The sequence below is a fragment of the Solea solea genome, chromosome 4, assembly GCF_958295425.1.
Source record: "Solea solea chromosome 4, fSolSol10.1, whole genome shotgun sequence".
Classification (NCBI taxonomy): domain Eukaryota; kingdom Metazoa; phylum Chordata; class Actinopteri; order Pleuronectiformes; family Soleidae; genus Solea; species Solea solea.
Genome location: NC_081137.1, coordinates 12531359 through 12556417, shown reverse-complemented (window position 1 = coordinate 12556417; position 25059 = coordinate 12531359). Strand labels below are relative to the sequence as shown.

Below are 25059 nucleotides of genomic sequence, written 5' to 3'. Positions count from 1 at the left end.
GATGATAAAGATGCGAGTCAACTTCTATGTTTGATGTGTTTTCTCCATGAGAAAACTGGTAACATAATACATTCTTTTTTAAACTGAGCAAACACAAATTAGAAGAATGGAATGAATTCAAGAGAATTACAGCAGATGGAAAAGGTTTATAAAGAAAAAAAACACAGCTCTATGTTTTTTTTTGGCAGTAGAATCCATTTCGTTTAATTTCTTGCTTTAATAGCACTTAATGTCATCAGGCAACATGGGATTCATAACACAGCTATTCCGAGAAACCAAGAGAGTTGCGTGGAGCTGAGAGGCCTAATTGGGATTGGGAACAATGATCTGAATGTGACGTGAATGTGATTCGTTTTTTTTTAATTATGCACTGAAGCTTTAAAGATCAGAATTAATAGAATTCTGATGGGCTACACAGTTTAATTGAGAAAAATGAATTATCTGTGATAAGTGCGATGGATAAACTTACTCAGGCGGAGGGAGCCAGCAAGGCCTCTGATGACAGTGACAGCATTTTTCGGATCACAGCAGAACTGAAGCAGAACTGGGGAGAAGGCATCTCTCTTGCTCTCCAACTACGAAAATAAGATAGTGGAGAGTATAAATACAAACATCTGGGAACAGCAATAGAAAATAATGTATTCGTCCAACTACAGAAGATGACTATGACTATGATAAAAGAGTCTCAGTAAATCACGGAGAGTTTTTACACTTTATCCAAGCAGGAGCCAGAACGAGCAACTGCACTCGAGGTTTGGCTGTTTGTCAGTCAACAAATGCCCTACCCCGTCATTAAATGCATTCATGACAGGATGAAAGAAGGAGTGAGGGGAATGCTAACATAAATGGAAAGGAAGTTGGCCAAAAGAAAACACCACTGACACTAGAGATAGAAATCAGTCTGATAATACAGACTGTAAAAATGTAAAGAAAAATAAGCAACAGCATTTCAGCTGCTGTCGGCCATTATTGTGTTACTGTAGGTGGTAAACACATCAGCACTGTGTAAACAGCTTTGCAGTTCAAAAGGTGTAAACATTACTGAATTGGACTGATATTGATATCAGTAGATAATTGAGGTTGTGATATCGGTATCGTAAAAAGTGATATGGCACCATACCTAACTGATAACAGCTTTAAGGTATCACCAAAGTTGAAATGAGTCATCCAGAGGTGGCCATGAACGTCTGTTCCAAATTTCAACCATAAATAACAAGTGGGCCAATGCTATCACGGCTAAAGACAAGCTTTACTTTCACTCTGCCAATGTGTGTGTGACCTCACATAGATACTCGGTGTAGGCGGGTTGAGTTTGTCCCGAGGAATGGGTATCTTGATGTCAATGTTAGGTTTGACTGAGAGAGTGGGGAGCAGGTGCGACTCCTTGAATTTCCCTTTCACCCTTGTCCACCTGGAAAAAAAAGACAACATAGCAATAAACATCTAGAAGAATAGCTTGATATTAATATTCATTCATTTTTTAACAGCTTTTTCCTCTTAAGAGTCGGGGGAAGAGCTGGAGCCAATCACATCTGACATAGGATGAAAGGCGGTCGGTTCATACCTGGTATTAATATCCAAATATCCCATTCACCCAGACCCATCTGACCCATTTCAGTTTCACACTGAAGGTTTCCTTTACATTAACAGTTATTATCACAATTTCTTTTTCTAATAAAATTCTGTTACAGCTGTGTGGAGTAATGCTTTGATTCATTCAGCTCCTCCCAACAAGACGGATATCACTGGGTTTTGAAGGGCCCACCAATATCATTATCGGAGTACTCACTTGCAAGCTCTGATCACTTCTGTCGCCGTGTTGTTGATGTCGATCTTGGAAAGCGGGACTCGTTTCTCCTCCACCTCTGATATGTTGAACGTATGTCTTCCGGCACTCTCCACTTTAATCAGCAGGATCTTTAGCTCCTTGCACAAGCCCATGGACAACGCTTTCAGTTTCAGTGGATCGACGGGTAGCGACGAGCTGGGCGATTTCTTTGCTGGTGTAGAGACACTTAATGTGGACGCGTTGATTGTTACAGTTGACGCTGCTTTGGAAGGCCTTGCATTTGTGTTTGTAGCTGCTGCTGATATCTCCTTTTCTAATTCCGTAACTGCATCCTCCTTCTTGGTCGTTACCTCAGCATTCCCAGTGTCCTTCTTTTTTCTCTGGATGTCCTTGCCATGGGGAGAGTGATTTCCCTGAGAAGTCTGGCGCTTCACATTGTTTTTGAGAGGTCTGGGTGAGCTTTTAGAGATGACTGGTTCTGAAGATGAAATGTCTTTTTCCTCTGAATCCTTTACATCTTTTACTTTGTTTCTGGGACAGATGACGCTGCGTTCCTCTGTTTTTATCTTAACGTTGATCTTCCTTTCTCTCCCTCCATCCGCTTGTTTTCTTTTTCTCTTTGCACATCTTTTTGATTTTTGCTTTTTGCTGTGTTTTTTATCTTCCTTGGTGGAAACCTTGATGAGCTCTGTGAATGAGGCCGAGTCAGTGGTGGTCAGCCTCAGCTCTGCACTCAGTGACCCGTCCAAAAAGGATGACTCAGTTCTCTCTGGGAGGACCTCTGTATCCTTATCCCCCTGTTTTGCTTTCATATTATTCTCAGTTTCTTCCGGCATCTCCTGCACCAGAGAGTTAGTGACGGACTCACTCAGCTCTGTTGAAATCTGGGATTTCAAAAGTGTGTCTGATGTAGCCCGAGTTGGTGATTGAACACTAGGGCTGGACGATGTGGTGGGATTTGAATTGCAGGAGAAATCATGATGCTCATTAGAGCTGATCTCTGGCCCAATAACAAGAGAAGAAGAGTACTTGACCCCTCCTGCTGTGCTGTCCGGAGGCCCACCAAATGGACCACCTCGACATGAGAGCCTCTTGCCTCCGAGAAAGGAAGCCAGACTCTTGAAGACTTTCTCCAACCCTGCTTCATCGTGACTTACTTCACTAAGCAGAGAGGCAGAATTTTCATCACTAGTGTCCACACTTTCTTTTGTTTCTTCCTCAGCAACTTTGGTTGCACAAGGCAATTCGCAGAATTCAGACTTGTAATTTTTATCAGCTTCTATCGTTTCGCCAGGCTCCTTTTCCATATCGTCATTGCTCGTGTTGTCTTCAGGAGGAGGAGGAGAAAAACACTGTGTGGGGCTGGGCTGAAGGACAGGTCTGCTTATCACCCCCTTCTCCAACTCGTCCTCATCCTCTCCCAAAACTGATACAGGAGAGCCCTGCCAGCTCAGAACAGGAGGAGTGTTTGAAAGGTTGTCTCCCATTTCAAGCATATTTCCCATCACAGCCACAGGCTGGAGGTCTGGAGCAGTGAGAACTCCTCCCTGCCTAGCGTCTTTGCCTTGGACAGGCTGCTCTAAGCTAACAGAGCAGGCTTCACTGAGAGGTGCTAAGGCTTGAATTAAAAGTGAGGGGAGTGTATCTTTTGGTCTGTCTCCTGAATAGGATGAGGCAGGGGTCAGATTCTTGCCGATGTGGTTGTGGCTGGTGTCCCTGTGAGAAGACTTCACTGGTCGATTCTTAAAGAGTTTGTGGGTACTGCTATTCTTCTTGCTTTTGACTGTTTTGTGTTTTTCCGATTTGGAGGAGGGCTGTGGTGAAGTGCAGCTCGGATGCGGCGTCTTTTCAAGCGGTCTGCGTATGCCCTCTGCTCGTTCACTCCTCACCCTGTGCTTGTGTTTGGGTGCTGACTGGCTGGGACTCTCCTGGGTCAGACCCACTTTGACCTCTCCTGAAGAGCTGGAAGCAGAGACAGGGCTGGACACGTCCTTCTTTGTGATTTTCAAACCTAACTTTCTTTCTTTCTTAACTGCCTTGTCTCTTTTCTTTTTTTGGTTACCCGACCTCTTCTCCTCTTTCTTCTTCCGCTGTTTTCTTTCTTCGCCGTTTCGGATGGTCTTTTGAACATCTCCCTTTCTCTCCTTTTTCCCCAGCTTGTCTTTTTGTTTGCAGTCAGGCCTTTTGTGGTCTTCCAGGCCCTTGTCAAGTTTATTTGCTCTCGATCGGTTGTGGTGGAACTGTTGGGAGCAGAGGGGTTGTGGAGTCTTTCTGTACTTGCTTTCTGAAAACCTGATTTCTGGACTGTTTGGGCTGTGAGGGGAGTTTCCCTGGAGTTGATGCTGTCCACTGAGGCCAGGACTACTCTCACATATGAGCGATGGATCTTTCCTTCCAGTGGCTACATTGTATGAGGAATGACTGGGGGGAGCACCTGGACTGCTGGCAGTGGAAGCTCCATCTTTAGGAATGCAGTGAAGGGATGTCAAGGGAGGAGAGCCTGCAGCAGAAGAACGGGAAAGGGCTGGATCCCTTGACATGCTTCTTTGATGAATATGTTGAGGTTCCTGCAGAATTAATAGTACATACATTTAAGTATAGAATCTATACTGTGCATACTGAACTTTATTACAAGTATATGCAGTACAGTTTAATATAGTTTGGTGGAGTTTAGTAGGCGATTTGGTAAGATTAAAGAAAAGCAAATGACTGATTAGGTGTTTCTTCCTTACTGTGCTTTGTTTGTGGTGATAGCTGCGTGAGTCCTTTTCCTCTGGAGGGTGTAGTGGCAGGTTGTGCTGAGGGGATCTGGGGTGGCCTGTGTGCCGTTGGTAGTGGTGATGATGGTTTTGGTGGCTGTAAGGCACACGGGTGTGGTCTGCTGGTGAAGACGGGATTTTCCGCTCAACCTTTCCTCTGCTTCCGTGATGAGGCGGTCTGCTGCCACAATTCTGGTTCGAAGCTGCCAGGTTATTGTTACTGAAGCCATGTCCTCCTGCTCGTGGTTTCGAGGTGTCCTGCGAAGTTGAACGTCCCAGAGTAGAGATCGACAATGATTAACATTTTACAACAGTTTTAATATGAAAACTATATAGCCAGCGACTTTGAATATAGACTAATGTCCATGATATCCAAACCACTGTCAAAGGAGTCCATAGAGTGCTGATTAAACCTATCAGCTCCACGTGACTTTCTCATTATAGTGGTGTTAAGGAGTAAAGTTAGATTGCTGCAAACAGTAACAGACCCAAACCCACCCCATTCAGTGGTTTGACTGGATAAACACTTCATGTCTCCACCCACCCCTGCACTTCTGCTGTACACACACAAATGCTCCCTCAGTCAGGTCTGACCCAAATAATATCCCATCCAAACACAGGCAGAATAATAACATCACCAAAAGTAATGCACTGCAGTCTCTGCAGTGTTTACAGTAGTTGACCTGTTGCTGTGTGCGAGTTGAGGTCCTGTGGTCAGAGTGGTGGCAAGGACCCGTCCTGTCGTTAAGAGGCTTCCAGTTATCTTGGTGACCGCGGTGGCGACGAGGTGGTGATGGGGCAAGTAAAGGTAAATGTCTTGATCCAGGATGAGATGACTAAACAGAACACATAAAATAATATTGAATCAAACTAGGTGGGGTGTGGCCAAAAGGGGGTGCTGTTGTCATAACATAAAATGTCATACTGCTTTGTCGGCTGCTGTTCAACAAAGTAAACACACTTTACCTGATCAGGACCAGAGTCCCTTCTCCGCTTAGCAGGACACTCTTCCCTTGGGGATAAATGGTGCAGTGGGGGTGGACTGTGCTGGTGGAATTGGTCTCGCCGCTGGTGGAGGGCTGGTCGTTTCCAGGGGCCTGGCCTGTTGTTTATCACTCTGCCTGGAAGCCTCCTGCTGCATTCTGAGGAGGCCCATCTCTCTGAGGGGGAATGGAGCTCTCTGGAGTTGTTGTTGTTGCTGCGGTGTAGGTGAGGACCACCATGCTGAGTCGCAAAACATAAAAAGTCGCAATCAAAATGTCAAATAACGACACACGCGCAACACCTACAGCAGTAAACAGCACCACTGAAAACAATCCTCTCAATACCTCATAAGCCTGGCTCACTGCAGAGTTGCTGACACCATTGTCCCAGGTCACATATCGCTGTCCAGATCCTGTTGCATAACCACTGTTGGTGGGCGCTCGCTGCTGGAATGAGCGCGTGGAGTTGTGATGCCAATTCTGGGCCTCAAACAGTTGCTCTTTATCATCCCATGGACGTTGATGTACTCTGTGCCCCTTTGAGATGCCTTTATCCTGGACATGGTTACCTGTTCTGTCCCCCCTGTGGAAAACCCCACCAAAAAAGATGAACATGGTAACAAGTATCATGATTGAGGTTGAGTAACAATGGCTTGATGCTGTCATGTTTGGGATTTTGATGCAAGAAGTTATTAAGTTAAGTTTTTAAAGAAGTCATTCATTACTGTTTATTTCTTTACCTTTTTGCCACAAGAAAATAACATCTGACAGGAATTGACACTTTTTTATACTTTTTGCAACCACACAGTCTTGACTGTAAAACAACATGTATAATGTGGGTTTTTTTTTGGTAACGCTAAAGTACTCTAAAGACTCACTTCTCTCAGTAGGCAAAGTTTTAATGTAACAAGTTCATTTTTAATTGCAGAATTTTTATGGAACATTCCCCATGGCAATGCCATCCAACCAACCATTCAACCAACCATCCATCCTGCAAAGCTGAGTTCCACTCACCTGTTATAAAGACGGCTTGGTGGTGGATTATGTGATTGATTGCGTCCTCCTTGGCATCTTGAGTGATAAAAAAAAAAAAGTCAATCTACTGTCTCAAGGTAATGATGCAGTTTGTGTGATGATATAATAAATCTGATAGCCGCTCTCACTATTGACACAAAGTCAGGCTGGAGCCAGATTTGCTTGGCCTCTGGCCATTTCTTTCGTTTCCTGTGTGTTTGTGTCTTCACCTCATTGGCTCTCCAGCTCAGAGGAGATAATAGCACCCAAGAATAAGACATGAATTCAAGTCATATAAGTTCTACCGAAGCAACTTTGATCAACTATTATAGATATCCAAAACGAGAAATCTTCTTTTTTTTTTAAATTCATCCACCCATCTTCACACTTGGTGAATGAATTTGTCAATTGAATTGCTTGATATAAAGTGACAGACGTTTCTCCATTCATTCAAAACTGTAAAAAAAAAAACACTTGATGTTACCACGGCAACCACGTTTCTTTTGCAACTGAGACGTAGCCCAATAAAGGTCTTTGCCTGTATGTGAGCTGTGTTGTCACGGTGACCTTATTGAACATTTTAAATTGACAACTTAATAACTCAATAACTCATATTAGTTCACTCGCTTTGAATGAAACCTTGCATATTGATGGTTGGCATACAGCCCTGTACAGTTGCTCTGTGCAAAACCTGTCATCGTTGTAACTGTCAGGATAACTTATTATTATTAAGAGACAAGTCTCCTTTGAGTCATACAATCCAAACCAGAGTCACAAATGTCTCTAAGGCAGAAGCAAACACACATATGAGCTATATTTGTGTTATAACCATATAATTAATAACGGCTGGTGAAATGTTAAAAGAAGTACCATTCACCACAGTCATGCTTTTTAATTACACTCTATTTATGCTCGCTACTGAAGTGGGAGTTTTCCCTCAATATGCTCATCACATGTTAATCAGTCAGCCCCAAGTGGTGCTCATTATAAATCAACCCAGACAACAAAAGCAGGGGTCCCCCCCCCCACTGAAATGACCGTCACTGTGGGGAGTTCAGCTCTCAAAGTGTTCCACTATCCACTCCCACTGACTTGAAATCATTTTGGAGGAAACTTCTGCCCTTTTAATACCTTAAAATATTCAGGTGGTGTTTAAACTAAAGATGCATGATCAGTAAATAAATGCACAATGCTATACTATGCTATACCATACTATACTATACTATACTATACTATACTGTACTATACTATACCATATCATACCATACCATACCATACCATACTATACTATACTATACCATACTATACTATACCAAACCATACTATACTATACTATATTATACTATACTATACCATATCATACATACCATACTATACCATACTATACCATACCATACCATACTATACTATACCATACCATACCATACCATACCATACCATATTATACCATACCATACCATACTATACTATACCATACTATACTACACTATAACATACCATACCATACCATACTATACCTTACTATACTATACCATACTATACTATACTATACTGTACTGTACTGTACTATACTATACTATACTATACCATACTATACTATACTATACCATAACATAACATACCATACTATACTACACTATACCATACTATACTATACTATACCATACCATACCATACCATACCATACCATACTATACTATACTATACCATACCATACCATACTACGCTACACTATACTATACTATACTATAGCACCTAGACTATACTATACTATAGCACCTAGACTGACCTGTTTGTGTGGCTCCAGAGGTGACTGTTCACAGGAGCCCATTGTCCTCTGTTAGGTCCTCCAGCTGGATAGGAGTCCCATGTGTTGCGGCCAGAGTACAGCTCTGCTGGGTGATACATGCAGCCTGAAACAGACATAATTCCCCATTTTGAATAAACTAACAAGCAAATACACCAAATAAATAAATAAAAAACTCCTTGAAAGAAGTGTGATGACATAAAATGTAAGATGTCGATGCTACCACAGACAGTCAATCCATAAAGGGTACAGTGGAGAGGATCTGTTTTGCATAACTGGTCAATAATTCCATAATAACATTTTAGCATAATATTAATCAAGTGATATGAGAGAGTATTAAACTTTTGCTCCCCTTTATAGCCTCAAACTATCATGTAGTAGCAAGGGAGGCTTTGGCCAATCAAAGTGCAGGTCAGAGAGAGCAGGTGCTCTTATTGGCTGCTCCTCTATGACTACTCTGCATACAGGTCCCTGTGGTGGAATGATTGCTACTCCAGCATGGACAAAAACTCCCTCTGCTCCCAAAAATCCCACAAGAAAGAAAGAGATTAAAGGAGTTGGACTATAAATGCAATAAAAGACGTGTTGGTATCAGAAGAGAGTTTCAGAGATGGTGAGATTGTCTCAGGTCTTCTGTTGCATATGAAACAATTGCATCCATCTGTTGTCATATGACGAGACGAGCTTGGACCAGAGAGCCATGATTGCAAAGTATTTTAAAAACCTTCAGTTGAAAATCAACAACTATGTTTCCATCAGTCCTGCCCACTGCAACTTTAAGACAATGGCAAGCTTTATAATTTGCAGAGTGGCAACATCAAAGCTCAAGTCCATGATTTGTTTTTAGTTGTTGTTGTTTTTATTATCTATTACTTTAGTTGTCTACAAAAAAAAATAAAAAGATGGTGTAGTAGGAGGAGTAGGCGAAGGCTACATTTCCAACTGATAAAACCAATATATTGGTTAGTAATTTCCAAGGCAGTCATGTAAATTGCAGACTACGGCTTTAGGAGAAGCTTTACACTGATTCAAAAAAGTCTTACGCACAGTGACTTAAAAAAAAAGGATTAGGAATCCTTAATCAATCCTTAATGCTTAATCATGCAATTGAAATCCTTCAGTAACAATTTAACAGGCTGTGGATCGGTGGCAGAGCAGGTTGTCTGTCAACTGGAAGGCCGTGGGATCGATCCCCAGCTCCACTAGTCTATATGGAGCTGTGTCCCTGAGCAAGACACTTAACCCTGACAGCTGTGCAGGTAGCATGTGAATGGGCATGGTGTGTGATAGAAATACAGAATGGGTATGAATGGCATAGTTGTCATGTAATGCACTTTTGACTGGTCATCGAGACTGGAAAAACACTACATAAATAGCTATATAGCTATATATATACATACATATATATACATACATGTATGTATATATATATACACACATACATATATATATATATATATATATATATATATATACACATACATATACATATAATGTTATCAGAGAGAGAGAAACAAAACGTGTAGTTACCAGTCTTGGTCTGTGTTTGGGAGGCCCTCCACTTCACACCTGAGAGCAAAAACCAGCCTGTGGAAAAGACACAGGGTTGAGAAATAGCATCCGTAGATGATTTTTTTTTTTGGTGCAATGTATCTGTTCAGTGATCATATCATCGACAGCCATATTTTCATTGTGCACTCAGTCTCTCTCTCTCTAATCACTGTTTCCCAGCAGACACCACAATCAGTGGCCATCCAGTGATGAAAACACAGGGCAGACGAAAAAAAAGGGGACACAAAAGAAGTGCTGCTATAAAATCACTCCATAAGTCAAGATTTCTTAATATTCAGAAAGAAAGGAGACACCCGTGCCGTTTCAAAACAACATCCATCTTCCATTTTTTACGCCTCTGTAACCTTTTGATGTGTTTCATTCTCCTCAAGAACACAAACTTTCAGAGGCACAATCGGCTTCCCACCGAGTACTGAACAATTACCTCAGGTCAGGTGTTCGGGTGACGCTGGTTGTGTGAGAAATTCAACTTGTCCTGTATATTCTGGGGCTGTATTGAATAGAATTAGAGCTAACTGTTATATACATGGTGAGATGATTAAAGTCAGACTTCTGGGAGAAAAATGACAGAATTCTGGGATTAAAGTCATTTTGAGATAAAAGTCAGATCTAGTAGCCTGAAATATTTTGTTTTAAAAAAATTTCCCATGAGGCCCTCATCCTCTTCCATAGTGGGTGGGGTTGCCACTCATTGGTTGCCACTCATGCCTTTGGCCGGTGTTTTCTAACATGAAGTTAAGTTGTTGCTCATCATTGGCAAGTTCACTTTCAGTACAAAATTGTTATATTGTGACTTCAGTATTTAAAATCCCCTTACTTGGATTTACTGAAGAACCACACAATTAGCACACGAGGCAGAGTGAAGATGACATGCTGTGGATCCACGAGTCACCTTGGATCTATGAGTCAAGGTTACAATGGTTTTGGATTTTTCATTAGTTTTTATCTTGTTTATTGTTTTTTCTTGACTTACTGTTTTTGAAATTAGGTCGTTTTAATTAGTTTTTAGAGTGGGTACAGCAGCGGCGTCATACATAACCAATAGTCAACTAAAAGTTTTTCTGATAACAAAAAACCAAAAACACTTTGTATAAATGCTGAGAAATATTTATTTACAACGATTGTGTTTTTAAAAACTTTAAAAAAGGCTGCTGTTCGGAGAGGTCATGAAGGACCGAGAATCTTTTGCTGAAGGGTTGCTGAAGACCCCCATCCCAGAGAAGTGGTTGCCTGCCATGTGTCCCGCTCCAGTCACGGGGTGGAAGAATGCCGACATATTGGACACTTCTACCCAAATAGTCCCAGCACCAGCTGATAAAGCTGTGATCAGCTGACAGCTAGATGTCAATCACACCTGAGAAGAGGATGAGACAATGTTATAGAACAGTTAAATGCTGACAGTATTCTACTGACACTTTCGTCAAGGAATAAAAACTAGACAAAAAATGTTGGGGCGGGATGACTTGGGAAGATAACCAATCAGAAGAGAGGAATAATAATTTTTTAATAGATTTTGTTAATAATTTAAATAAAGAGTGGTCTTATTACTGTAAATTGGTGAGTAACATTATAGTTACAGCCAGGATTTAACAAAATGGAGCTACATTTGATTAGACTGACTCACTGTAATTGAAAATGACCACTTGCAGACTTCAAAATGATAGATTATGATTTCTTCATAAAGGCAAACACAATGACCTTTCTCACAGTCCCACCAGCTAGCTATAAAGATATTTAAAAAAAACCCAAAACAAACGGACACTTTCAATGTAAAGTGCAGAAGCTTACACATAGACACATTGTGAGGTCAGAGTGGGGGGAGGGGAGAGTGGCACCACCAGTAAGTCCTCAGTGTTCAGGATTCTAACAGCATACAGAAAATACACACAGAAAAATATAAAATATTATTACCTTTGTGAAACGTCCTGCTGCAGCCTTGGTTGTGGAGACGGTTCAGTTGTCTCCGTTTCTTGTTACTTGAAACAAAACGTAAGGGGCTAAGACGAGGGGCCGCGATGAGCATGAATGTATTATAAGGGCTGGATAGAGCACCGCCCCCTCTGCCTTCCTTGCAACCAATTTTTCAAAATGGTGGCCACTTATGGTACTGCGACAAAAAAATACTCATGCAGCCCAAAAAGTAATTTTCCCATTGAATCACAATAGTAAAAGAGATGCCTGTAAGCTCGAGACATGGACATAGACATTTGTAGATCTGAGATTTGAGTTGTAATAATAACTTTTCTGAATGTGTTAAAATGAGTAGCCATCTTGAACATCAATTTCCAACCCGTTGCTAGAGCAGCTGTAGCCAGACAGCTGTTGCCTTAGGCTCTAGTCTCTAGTCTGCTGCATTAAACATAAAATACACAAAAAATTAATGTAATATGAGATTAGAATTTTATTTTTGTTTTGAAATTTATGTTTTTATGTAACAAATAAATTCTTGCAGTTCTGTAGTTTAGGATAACATTGTGTTGCTGACCATATGTTGCATTGCTGTGAAGCTTTCTTTGCTTTTGGTGGAGTTTGAGTTTATTCGTAAATTTGCCATGTTTGGATTTAGGTCCCAAAACAACAGCCTCTGCTTCCATCACACCACTGTCCATCCTTTCACCCTCATTCATTCTCAGCACCATTTGTATTCCCAGACAAGACGGGACGCCGTGCCATGTTTTTAACACTGGACAGTACTGAGCAAGACCACGGACACAACAGTTAAACCATCTACCACAGAGCCTCCTTGTCAGTCAACAGCAGCTCAATTCAGACTCTACACAACCATGATTTAACCCATGTGTGCTGGGGTCATGCGAGACATCTGGAACTCAGCAGTCACGTGCACAGGGTTTCTGTTGTTTCTGTTTCTGTCTGCTTCACAGTGAGGAAACATCTCAAAAATTGCAACACATACACCACAGTCAGTAGCCTATTGTGTAGACCTGTTCAGTTTTTCATGGTGGTGCTGTTTCTCTCTAAAAGCTAGTGTTTATTGAATCAAATCAAAGAAAAAAGCAAACAGTGAGATGAATAGTGAGATGGATCGAGGTTATGTATCGTACCTGTTGTACATATTAATCATGATTATTGATCATGATTCCAGTCCGACTAAGTGTATACATGCAGGAGCAATCAGACTATGAATCACATTATCCAAATACATTAGTCCGACTAAGACTCACTTGATTATAGTCAGGCAAACACGTTTACATGACATTAATAAAACTGAATTATTGTCTTCGTCCGACTAAAACCGGACTTTTAACATGCATGTAAACTGAGGCCAACAGGGCAAAGTAGCGGGTAGCACTGTTGCCTCACAGCAAGATGGCAGCCTGTTTGAATCCCGCTTCAACCAAGGGCCTTTCTGCGTGTTTGCATGTTCTCCCCGAGTACTCAGGTGTCATCCCACAGTCCAAAAACATGCAGATTAGGTTAATTGGACACAATATGATTGTAGGTGTGAATGTGAGAGTCATTGATGTTCCTACGATGGACTGGTGACCTATCAAGGGTTTACCTCGCCTTTTGCCCTATGTCAGCTGGGATTGGCTCCAGCACCCCGCAAACCTCATGTGGAGGATACAGTGGTAGACAAGGAGAACGAGTGAGACAGAATTGACTATTCGCTGTCGATCAATCAATAGACTGCAGTGTCTTAGACCACTGTGATAGGTACCACTGGTACATACTACACGGTTTTCAGGTCTTCAATCAGACTTGTCTAGACACCGTTGAGCTGCGCTAGTGGAAAGATTTGAGGCTTAGTTAAGTCCTGGTTTTAAGGGTTAGGGTTAGAATTAGGTTTAGGTTGGGGGTGGTGAGATCCCTTTTTGGCATCTATTTTGCATTGGCCTACAGACTGAGCCCGGCATCTCTCCCAGGAAGACCACGAAAGAGCAGATGGAAGTGATATGTTTATTGAAGGTCTGATTCCTGATGTCTCTGTTTTCAAATCCCAGAGAGGCACCCACAGGGAAAAAGGGGCAGACATCTCTCTCCGTAAACCATAGGGAGTGAGGACATTATGAGACCATATCACTCCAGTGTTTTTCTTCTCTACACTGGTTCCCCGTACAGTTAATAATTCAATTTTAAATCCTCCTCCTCACATACAAAGCACTTATCGATCAGGCCCCTTCATACCTTAAAGAACTAGTTTTTCCTTATATTCCCAACAGATCACTTGGACCCCAAAATGTAGGCTTACTTGTGGTTCCCAGAGTAGAATGAGAGGCAGAGCCTTCAGTTACCAGGCTCCTCTCCTGTGGAACCAGCTCCCAGTGTCAGTTTGGGAGGCGGACACTCTCTGTATTTAAAGTTAGATTTAAAACCTTCCTTTTTGATAAAGCTTATAGTTAGGGCTGGTTCAAGGGAAACCTGAATCATCTTAGTTGTGCTGCTATCGACCTAGACTGCTGGGCAAATTCTGTGGCACACTCACACTCAGGCTATGAATATGACTTTATTACATGTCATTAACCTTGTTCTTTCTCTATCTAGTTTGTGCTTTCCTTTCCTGTCCTCTCTCCCTCTCTCCGTATTCATTTTGCAGGCTGCAGGATCCAGATCCAGTTTCAAGGCCATTATTTTCAGTACCAGTAGTAGTAGTATTGCCATCATTTTTATTATATAATTAAAATCTATATCAGTTGAATTTGTATCAACAATCTATGCTACTGCATGTTTCAATGACATTGTAGTACTATAAACATGCCATAACTGACTCAGAGCTGTCCTGTCTATAATTTAATACAACTGGTACAGTACATATCTGCTCCTGGTCTCTTTCTTCTGTCTCTACCTCGTCTCCCTCTTTTTTCCCCTTCTCTTCTTCCTTCCACATTTTGAGTCTGGTTCTGTCAGAGTTTTTATTTTTGTCTCCACTGATGCCTAGTGCTTGCGTATTGTGTGAATTTTTGGGTATAATATTGTAAAGGTTTCCGCCTTACTATGTACAGGGCCTTGAGATAATGTATGTTGTTATTTAGTGCTATACAAATAAAATTGAACTGAATTGAATGTCTGGTCCTCACAACTTTTTTTAGGTTTCACTGACACCAGTCTTACCTTGCAATAGTGTGCTGAGAGAATAGCCGGGGGAGACCGACTCTCTGGTCCAAATTTTGATGATGCCGTCAGTTAGACACAGCAGACCGGTGAACTCTCCGATCCCTTTAAATAGACATGCTCATCCTACGCACACTGGCAAACACACAGAAACACACAGTGGAGACAGTGAGGGAATACCAGATATTTGGTGCCTACATGTACAAGACAGAAGGGTTTTATTGTTTTTAAACCAAGGACAGTATCTCAGCTCCATTCCTCAGGTATTGTTGCTACACTCTGCCTCTATTTTTGCCTCCCATCTCCTGCAACACATGCTGTCACATGCATCCCACATGCACTGTTGCAATTGTGAGCCTCTCTAGACAAAGAGAGTGTAGCGAGATGTGAGACAGAAGGGAGCGAAAGGATGGGCCAGTAACCTTTGACAACAGACTTTATTTTCTTCTGTCTTTCCTCTTCACGACTCCCCCCCAATGCACATACAGCCTTCACTACTTTTCTTTTTATTTGACACCCAATATACAAGCATCCTTCTTTTCCCTCTCAGGCTACGTGCACAGCTCTGCCTCACCCTCCCTTTTCTCTGCACGCTGTGTCCCTGTATCCCTGGCAACCGATGATATCATTTAGTCCAGAGCTTGGAGCAAGGCCTCAAGCGAGGAGGGGAGTGTTAGCGTGTGTGAGCCAGCAAGAGGAGGGGGGTGGAGGAGAGGAGAGTGAAGTGAATGGAGAGAGCCCATTAGATTTAATGTATATTTCCTCATTTCTTTCATTTTTCCTCTTTGGATTGGGCACCATTTGCATTTACAGTGCTGTGAGCTGAATAAAATCATTCTCTGAATGGTGAAGCACCTCATGTCTTTAAACACACTCACAATGTGTGCCATCGTCTGAACAAATCAACAGTTTGTCACATCTCACACCATTTAGAAAATGTTTGCTACAGCTGCAGCGACCCACTGCAGACGTGCATCCCCGACTGAGACTTCACGAGTGTATGCGTGTGTGTCTATGTAGGAAGGATCCTGCTTCCTACACCATAACGGAGAGACCAAGCCTGTTCTGGTGGTTCCTAAGCTTGCTAACAGGAGGGGCAGAAGCATGCAGGGAACAGATGGAGGGGAAGTGAGAAGCGTGCAGACAGACACATAATGCTGGGACAACCCACCATGAATGCATGCACGTGCATGATTTTATTGGATGCAGGCCTGAAATAGCATCACTATCACAGAGAAAGGAAAGTACAGTATGAGCCGGATATCAATCACATTTTCTAAAAATAGTATCCCTGCAGCCCCACTTCTCTCTGCTACGCTATCCCCCTTCTCCCTCTCAGCTTCTCTCGGGGTATACTCCATAAAGCACAGCCCTGTGAGGGGGGAACTGGAACGTACCAAGGCAAGGTCATGGACAAGAAAGAGGGGAGTATTTTACAAAAGAAAAAACACAAACTGTGCATTTTTTTAAACAAAGACAACGAAGCAGGTTGAAAAGCAATGAATCTACTTATGTGTGTGTGTGTGTGTGTGTGTGAGAGAGACCTGGCATGTGTGAGGAATGGTAACCTAGAAATGATACACCAAGTTAATGCAGCGTGCTAGTGACAGAAACCAGGTGTTCTTTTGTTTTCTTCTTATGAGTCCATTTGGTTTCTGTCCGTGAGTCAAACAAACGTTTGAGTCGCTTGACTCTTTTAAAACACAACAAAGTGAAAAGGTCTCTCTCCGACTAGGAACGTGTCAACGAACTGAGGTGAACTTAACATACTGTATGTGACACAGTTAAGGCGTTACTCTGAGTCTTTGCACTCTTTGCACTGAAGCCCCTCACTATTGTACCCCTCCCACCAACATACACACACGTGAGCACCCCCTCCTCACTCTCACACACACACACACACACACACACACACACACAGACCTGTAGTGCTCACGTGCAGACCGTGCAGAAATATGAAACGGTGAATGCAGTGAAGGGGAACTTGCTGGTTTACAACTGTGGTTGCATTCGATCTCTGTGGAACTGTCTCTCTCTCTCTCTGTATGTGTGTGTATGTGTTTCATGCATTAACAGTGCAGCACAGTCTGCAGGCGCACACACTGCAGCATGTTTGGATCGTTCTGTAAAAGGACACAGAACATACACACACACACACTAAAAAAAAAATCAACAAATAGTATCAAACACAAACAGCAGGAGAAACACACACACACACTCTCTTCTCTAACACTCTACAATGCATGCAGTATATTTCCATGCAGCCATAAGCACAAGGCACATGAACTTGCTCACCTCAGCTTTTACCTCTTGCTTTGTCTTCTCCGTCTTTGCTCCACACTCCCCTCTCTGCTCCCCTTTCTCCTTCCTTTCACTCCTCACCACCTCGTCTCACCCGATCCTCTCCTCTGTCTCCTTTCTTCCCTCTTCCTCCTCTTCCTGTTTCCACACTCTACACTCTCCCCCTGATGCTGAGGCTCTCATCGCAGACTGATCCATGTGCAGAGACCAGCAGGGGCAGGGGCGGGCTGACAGGCTGCCAATCACAAGAAATGGACCAATGAGTGGGCAAAGTGGCTTATCTCGCTCTCTCTCATTTTGCAGTGAACAAGAAGAGGCAGGAGGAGGGGGAAAATAGCAGACAGAGAGGAGTGGAGGGGGTATTTCTCTCTCACTCAGTGTGTGTGTATGTGTGTGTAAGTGAAACTTGGAACACGTCCAGTACAGTAGAGAAGAGAAGATATTTTAAATCTCTCTACAGCTGTAACAGAATATCTTCAAGCTGATACATATTTCTTTTTTTGCCACCGCCACTGTCGGTTTTCACAGATCTTCGCACATTTTCACTGTGTGCCAATCCCTCACTCGACGTGTTATTTCACAACTTACGAAAAAAGCTTGTGTAGAGTCAAAATAAAATAGCAAATAATCAGTAAGAAGTGTGCACACGATGCCCCCCCCCCCTTTTCTCTGAGGGCCTTGATGGAGCTGGATACAGCGGTTTATGCTTGTGCCTCAACTAGGAAGTGAGTGAACTGGTGACAGACGGGCTGCAAGTGTTGGCTGAGCTCAAATGTCAAATGACAGGATAACAAGTGGAGGTGGGGCTAAGCTCTGTGTCGATGAGGGAGGGCCTTGCCTTTGTGGTTCACAATGCAAAAAACACTCACTCACTCACTCCTTTGCTCATTTCACTCTTCAGCAGCCAATAACAAGCAGACAGAGCTGTGGACTGAGTGCACAGTCAGAGGTAGACACTGGCAGAGCGCTGATGAGGAGCCACAGGAGTGTGAGAGGGAAATGGAGGAAGCAGACTGCTGACAGATTGTTTTCCCCCTCTGAAGTGCCTTAGCAACAGCCCCTGATCAGCTGAAACTCTATTGGTCACTGCTCAACCCCATGTGGGAATGTGGGCCAATCAGCAAGCTTTGGTGCAGAACTAAAGTGAGGAAACCTTCCCAAGCCAGAGTGAAAGTGAATCATGCCCCCTGGTGGTTGAAAGAATGCATTGAATGTATCCCCTCTAGTTTTTCAGCAAAGGATATCATCATGCCTAGTTTGTGCCTTTGCTTCCTGTCTCTTTCTCTCTGTCCTCATCTTGTAGGCTGCAGGATCCAGATCTAGTTTTGAGGCTATTATTATTATTATTATTATTATTGTTATTGTCCTGTCTAAACCTATAACTTAATACAACTGTTAAAGTCTGCTCCTGGTCTCTCTCCTCTGTCGCCTTCTCTCCCTCCTTTTCTGCCCCCAGCTCTCCTCTGTCCCCCATTTTTCCTTTCATCCCAACTGGTCGAGGGAGATGGTTGCACATTTTTGAATCAGTCAGAGATTTCTTCCCGTTAAAAGGGCGTTTTTTCTCTCTCACCACTGATGCCTAATTCTTGCTCATTGTGTGATTTGTTTGGGTTTCTTCCTATAATATTGAAAATGTTTTTGCCTAACTATGTACAGTGCCTTGAGACTATATTGTTCACTGTTATTCAACACAGAGGTTATTTGTATGCAATTAATGCATTTATTAGTGCCATGGAGGAGATGCTTGGAATCAGAAACAACTTGGCCTACACTGCCTCCAAGTGGGCAATATATGTTATTGCAGGAAAAGATACCTCAATCTGCAGAGGAAGTTAGACAGACAAGGGTATCGGTTGACCTACACGTTACACCAACAGGGGCTTTTATGATGTCCCATTTTAAATTTTCTAATTTTGAGTCCACTCTTCCTACATGATTTTGGACTGCCAGGTAGAGAAGCCTGACCTGTTGCAAAAGTGGCATCATTTTTACAGAACTACATTAGGAATTCTAAAGAGCTATTTAGAATGTCTTTAGAATTACCAATTCTTTAAAATAATAATAATAATAATAACAATAATAATTATTATTATAGCATGCTTTTATACACCTGGAAATAGGACTGAATTAAAGCCCAATTCACTGATTTGGAGGTGTGGCCCAATACATATAGTGTGTGCATTTTATAGAATTTTAGAACACAAATAATTCAAGGATAAATAATACCTTGTCCCCAAAAACTGGTCTTGTTTCATGAGTCTATATTTGATGAGTCTAAATCTATATTTGAGTAGTCAGTCTGAGAAAGTCAGTCAGTCATCATCTACCGCTTTATCCTCCACCAGAGGGTCGCGGGGGGTGCTGTGCCAATCTCAGCTACATCGGGCGATAGGCGGGGTACACCCTGGACAGTTCGCCAGTCCATCGCAGGGCCACACACAGATAGAGACAAACAACCATTCACTCCTATGGTCAATTTGGAGTGTTCAATTTACCTAATCCCCACATTGCATGTTTTTGGACTGTGGGAGGAAGCCGGAAAACCCGGAGAGAACCCACGCACGGGGAGAACATGCAACCCGGGTCTTCTCGCTGCAAGCCGAGAGTGCTAACCACTCTACCACCGTGTGGCCCCAGTCTGAGAAAGTCAGTCAGTCAGTCATCATCTACCGCTTTATCCTCCACCAGAGGGTCGCGGGGGGTGCTGTGCCAATCTCAGCTACATCGGGCGATAGGCGGGGTACACCCTGGACAGTTCGCCAGTCCATCGCAGGGCCACACACAGATAGAGACAAACAACCATTCACTCTCACACTCACTCCTATGGTCAATTTGGAGTGTTCAATTTACCTAATCCCCACATTGCATGTTTTTGGACTGTGGGAGGAAGCCGGAAAACCCGGAGAGAACCCACGCACACACGGGGAGAACATGCAAACTCCATGCAGAAAGGCCCTTGTTCCAACCGGGGCTCGAACCCGGGTCTTCTCGCTGCAAGGCGAGAGTGCTAACCACTACACCACCGTGTGGCCCCAGTCTGAGAAAGTAAGTAAGTAAAATGTATTTGTACCACAGATTTAATCCACCCCAACAAACACACAAGCAAGACATGAATGCATGCAGGTTGAGTGATGCAAATACCAGTACTGTTTTGTCGAGCTAACCCTTTGTGAAAATAGTCTCTATGTTAAATTGTTTAACAATGATATCTAAAATAAATGATTCTAGGACTAATTTTGTCACATATTTGAAAAGAAAACCCCCAAATGAAAACTTAAATGTGTTACACGAGAAGGCATTACATTTTCAACTTGAGAAGTGATGAACATGAAAGTCAGCAGCAGTGGAAAAAAGAGACGTTTTTGTTCTCTGAAGACAGAGCAGCAGGGGGCATCAACCCCTGCACTTGGCCTGAATTAGTGACTTTAATTGGTGAAAATGCTGAGAGCTAAAAATGTCTGTTCACATACAGTAACTGAATCATTATCATCTGCAGCCACATAACTTATGACTGTCATAAGCCATTATTAGATCAGAGAGGCAAGCCGACCCCTCGATGAATAACGACGCTCAGTCACTCCAATTGACTTATTAGGGAAGTGAAGGATTGTTGCTGCAGCTCATCTTAACAGTTACTTACTATTTGCATATGAGAGAAATTTAGCAGAGGGCAGATTAAGACCGCCACTGAAGCTCCGGCTACTTTTACTTTTTAATCAGTGGCACACACACAGAAATATATGAGCGGGGATGAGCTGCAGGGTTCAGTATGTGGGTTGCACGCATGAAAAACTACTTGCTAAATCTTCTCTGCCAATGCCAAACAGCTTATTCTGCTATTGACTTTGGTGTCGTTTATTGAATTGGATGACTGAAGTGAATTCCAATTCAATTTCCCGCACAACTCAAATGCAACAGCCAGACTAACGAACAAAACAGTCCCCGATAAAAACCCTCAAAGTGTGAAGTCACTCTCTGCTCAAGATATTAGTGCTCTCCTCACTATTTAACGAATAAAGTAATATTTGTTTCCCGATGTCTTGCGAGAAGCTCTGATGTGTTTATTATTCTCTGCAGGCAGAAGTGACCTCTGCTGCTGAATCAGTCTACTGTATGGACACATCGTTCAAGGACTTGGAGAGACACAAGTGCACAAGCCTTCCCATTGTATTAGCAACCTTTGATGTTGATTTGGAGAGGAATAATATTTAAATAGAAATATACAAATGAAAAATGTTGCACTGGGCTGCTATGAAGGACAACGGACAACAAACTGAGCTTGGCTGACGGGTTCAGATGGATTCATTGCTCTGTGCATGGCGAGCTGCCAAATATTGGTCAAAAGCCTATTTTGGCAGACCAGTAAGATATTTACTCTGAAACACCACGAACTCACTGCAAATACTTGATCATCATTCAACGGTTCCTAAACAGTTTTCCTATGTTGCTACTTTACATCCATCATTATCTTTCATCACTGCCTTTGCCAAGAATGTTCGGTCTGTTTTTCTATTATCAAAATATAAATTACTGGACCAATACATGCTGTGTAGGGGTGGTGTATGAAACACTGACGAGCCTATTACATTTTGGATTAGATCTGAGTATAAGGGTAATTTAAATTATTTTTATTTATTCATTTTGTTTGGCTCTCGCCTTCATACACTCTAAAGCCCATCTGTAGAAAGCTGTATAAAATCTCTCATCTCTTATCATAGACACTATGTTATATATTTCACATTTAACGATATGATATAATGTAATAGAGAGAGACTGCACTGCACATACTGCTTGACAACGTCCAGTTAACTCTCTGTCAATATGATAAAACCTTCATGCTTTATCTCTCCTTTGCTCTGCGTCTTATCCTCCACTCATTCATGGGGAGGAGCATAGTACATCTGAAACACACTGGTCACTGTAGGTCTTTTGTTCACCACTGGGAGAGATTAGACGGTTTGCATTTTATCTTTACACTGGCAGCAATTATCCACTTCAATTTGAGTGACCAGACTTTGTCACACAATAGAATGGAGGAAGCTAGGAAAGGGAATTGTGGGTATAATTTAAGACAGTATGTTGTCCTCTACTGAGTTATGTGCAAGGTCAAAATTTATTTGCCAAATGGAGGGTATCTAAGTGTTGTGGTGAATCACTATTAAAGTTTTTTGTTACTATCTTATATGACAGATAAATCACCAATATGTATCATTTATATTTGTAATAATGTTAGAATGCACTGTAAGAACTAGACAATCATGCACAGGTATGGTATTGTACAGGTATGCACTCTACTGCCTAAAATTTAAGCTGGGATTAGAGAAAGCAGCACAGAAATCAAACCAACATGTTGTTGTGTGACCATTTTCATAAACCATCGGTATGACAATGTTGGCCTTAATCATTAAGGTCAAACCACATCCTCATTAAGAAGTCACAGGGGCAAACTTGTCAGTGTATTATTAAATGATTAACTCATTGTTACAGTGATGCACTGACCCTGCACATACACACATGAGTCAGGAGGCCGGTCTTTTGGCTTCACTCTCCCTGCTTTGCATATCTGCTGTGTGACATTAAAACCATAACTTCAAACATTTCCTTGCACTGTTTTTGTAGAGGAGGCCGCAGTAGGACACACTGACGGGATGTCATCGACCATGACGATGTTAACGCCGTTCGCTTTTGCTTTTCTCATCAACAGTTTTTTGCCTCCAGTGTTGCCATCGGTCGTGCAAGATTTTAACCACGTGGAGAGATGCAAGGACTCCCTGTACATGGGAACACCACCGCGGGGCATCAGTGACATGAGTCTGAAGAAGATCTGCCAGAGATACGCAGACAAACCTCGCTATGTGACCCTGTACGACCCTCACAAGAGGATTCCAGTTTACTCAGCGTATACCTTCAAGAAAACGGAAGGAGACAGACGTGTGGACTACCCTTGGATGTATGAGCCACAGGTAGGTCTGACACTCCTGCTTTTATTATTATACATCATTTAATTAAGTTTGTTCATCAAAACTGACACAAATATGTTCCTACCAGCTCTTTCTCTCATTCATTCTTCTGTTTTTAAACACTGTTTTTATAAGTGTGAGCAGGTCCCATAGGCTAATGTAAAATACAGTATAAAATGTCCATACATGAAATATACGCTCACCTGCCACATAACACCGGTTCAACTGAAAATATAGAGTTTCGAATCAGCCAGTCCTATGGCAGCAACTCAATGCATTTAGACATGTAAGCAAGTTAAAACCAAGCATCACAATGAAAGAAAGGTGATTTAAAGTGACTTTGTACATGGCATGGTAGTTGGTGCCAGGGCTGCTCTGAGAATTTCAGAAACTGCTGATCTAGTGGGATTGTCATGCACAGCAAAGGTCTACAACATAGAAAATATCCAGGTAGCTTCATTTTTGTGGGTGTAAATGCCTTGGTGAAACCAGAGGTCAGAGGAGAACAGTTCAAAATGATAGATAGGCAATTCAACGACTTGTTATAGGTATGCAGAAGACCAACTCTGAATGCACAACATGATAAGCCTTAAAGTGGATAGGCTACAGCAGCATCAGGTACCTGAATTTGAAAACTGATACTGTCTCAAGGCAAGACTCTCTGTTTTCAATATTATTTCCCAGCAGATTAATATCTAAATTCTCTGTGTCTCCTCAGCTGGCAGAAATCGATGGCAATGGAAACATGCTGCCCTTCCCCACTGGCTACCTGCACATGAAGTTTGAGGACAGCCAGGCCGTCCTGGACGACTATTCTGATGTGGTTCTCTACGAGAGAGGTCACCTGAACCCAGACCAACACCAGTCCACTCCACATGACCGGGCTGCCACTTACACCCTGACCAACGTTGTCCCGCAGATAAGGCAGTTCAACATTGGCCCCTGGCGTGAGTATGAGGAGCGGATCAGGGTCCGTCTCAACAACTTCTGCCGTGGAACTGCCTACATCGTCACCGGCGTGACCACCAGGGGCAACATGATCCGTCGCAACAACCAGGACCGTGTGGCCATCCCCGAGGATGTGTGGTCCGCCTACTGCTGCACTGAGTATGACCGCAACGCACCCCACGTTGTTCGCATTCGCTTCCCTTCCCACGCAGCATTGGCCAAAAATAGCAAAGAGAGCAACAGTGTCCATGAAATGACGGTCCAGGAATTGGAGTTCTATCTGAAAAACCACATGGATGTCGACCAGAACCTGCAGCTCTTTTATGACAACTGCATATCTCCTTCGCCACTTCCTCTTTACTTGCAACACACCATCTAAAAGCTCTTTCAGTTACATATTTTGTGTGCATAGGCTGCTTTTTATTTATTTCTAATGGCTTAATAATTCTTGTATCTCTTAAAACGTGTTTAAGTCTTTGATGACAAGCTTTTTGCTATTTCATGAAAAAAATAAGCAAATTTAAGCATGTGAAGGGAAGAATAGTTAAACAAATGTGGCAGGCTATGCAAATTGGCTCAATAAAATATCTTACGTTGCTGACCTGTACATCTGTACATTTTCCAATGTTTTGCATATTATGCTAAATACTAAACTTGTTTCAAACATAACTTCACTGATGACAATGTATTTTATTTTACATGGACAAGAGTGTGTATGTGCATACATGTGCCCCAATGTTGCTTTGAACCTGTTTGCATTCACTCACAAGGCAGAAAGAAGCAGATGCTGTACACTACAGTTTTGCCATTCACCCATTCACATCCATTCACTCACACTTACATACAGCGTCATCTA

At 42.4% G+C, this 25059-nt stretch overlaps 2 protein-coding genes across 5 annotated transcripts in view; one reads left to right on the top strand and one right to left on the bottom strand.

Annotated features, from left to right (window-relative positions):
* LOC131458291 (uncharacterized) overlaps positions 1-17498 on the bottom strand; it is a 28754-nt gene extending 11256 nt beyond the window's left edge. Inside the window, exons 1-12 of one of the 4 annotated variants that reach the window (XR_009240076.1) lie at positions 17290-17498; positions 14995-15129; positions 9883-9939; positions 8335-8458; positions 6546-6602; positions 5877-6114; positions 5515-5772; positions 5232-5384; positions 4522-4806; positions 1790-4356; positions 1285-1411; positions 470-575 (exon numbers count right to left, since the gene is read on the bottom strand). Coding sequence is in view for 3 of the 4 variants with exons in the window: in XM_058627260.1 (XP_058483243.1) it covers positions 470-575; positions 1285-1411; positions 1790-4356; positions 4522-4806; positions 5232-5384; positions 5515-5772; positions 5877-6114; positions 6546-6602; positions 8335-8453 (3910 nt within the window). In the remaining variant the exon portion in view is untranslated. The remainder of the gene's footprint in view (positions 1-469; positions 576-1284; positions 1412-1789; positions 4357-4521; positions 4807-5231; positions 5385-5514; positions 5773-5876; positions 6115-6545; positions 6603-8334; positions 8459-9882; positions 9940-14994; positions 15130-17289) is intronic. The other 3 variants (XM_058627260.1, XM_058627261.1, XM_058627262.1) reach the window with 3 other exon arrangements.
* A 5421-nt stretch (positions 17499-22919) lies between these two features.
* On the top strand, positions 22920-24622 carry LOC131458706 (endonuclease domain-containing 1 protein). Its single transcript, XM_058627913.1, has 2 exons — positions 22920-23258; positions 23974-24622. The coding sequence occupies exons 1-2, from the start codon at positions 22944-22946 to the stop codon at positions 24580-24582; spliced, it is 924 nt and encodes a 307-aa protein (XP_058483896.1). The 5' UTR covers positions 22920-22943; the 3' UTR covers positions 24583-24622.
* Positions 24623-25059: the final 437 nt, after the last annotated feature.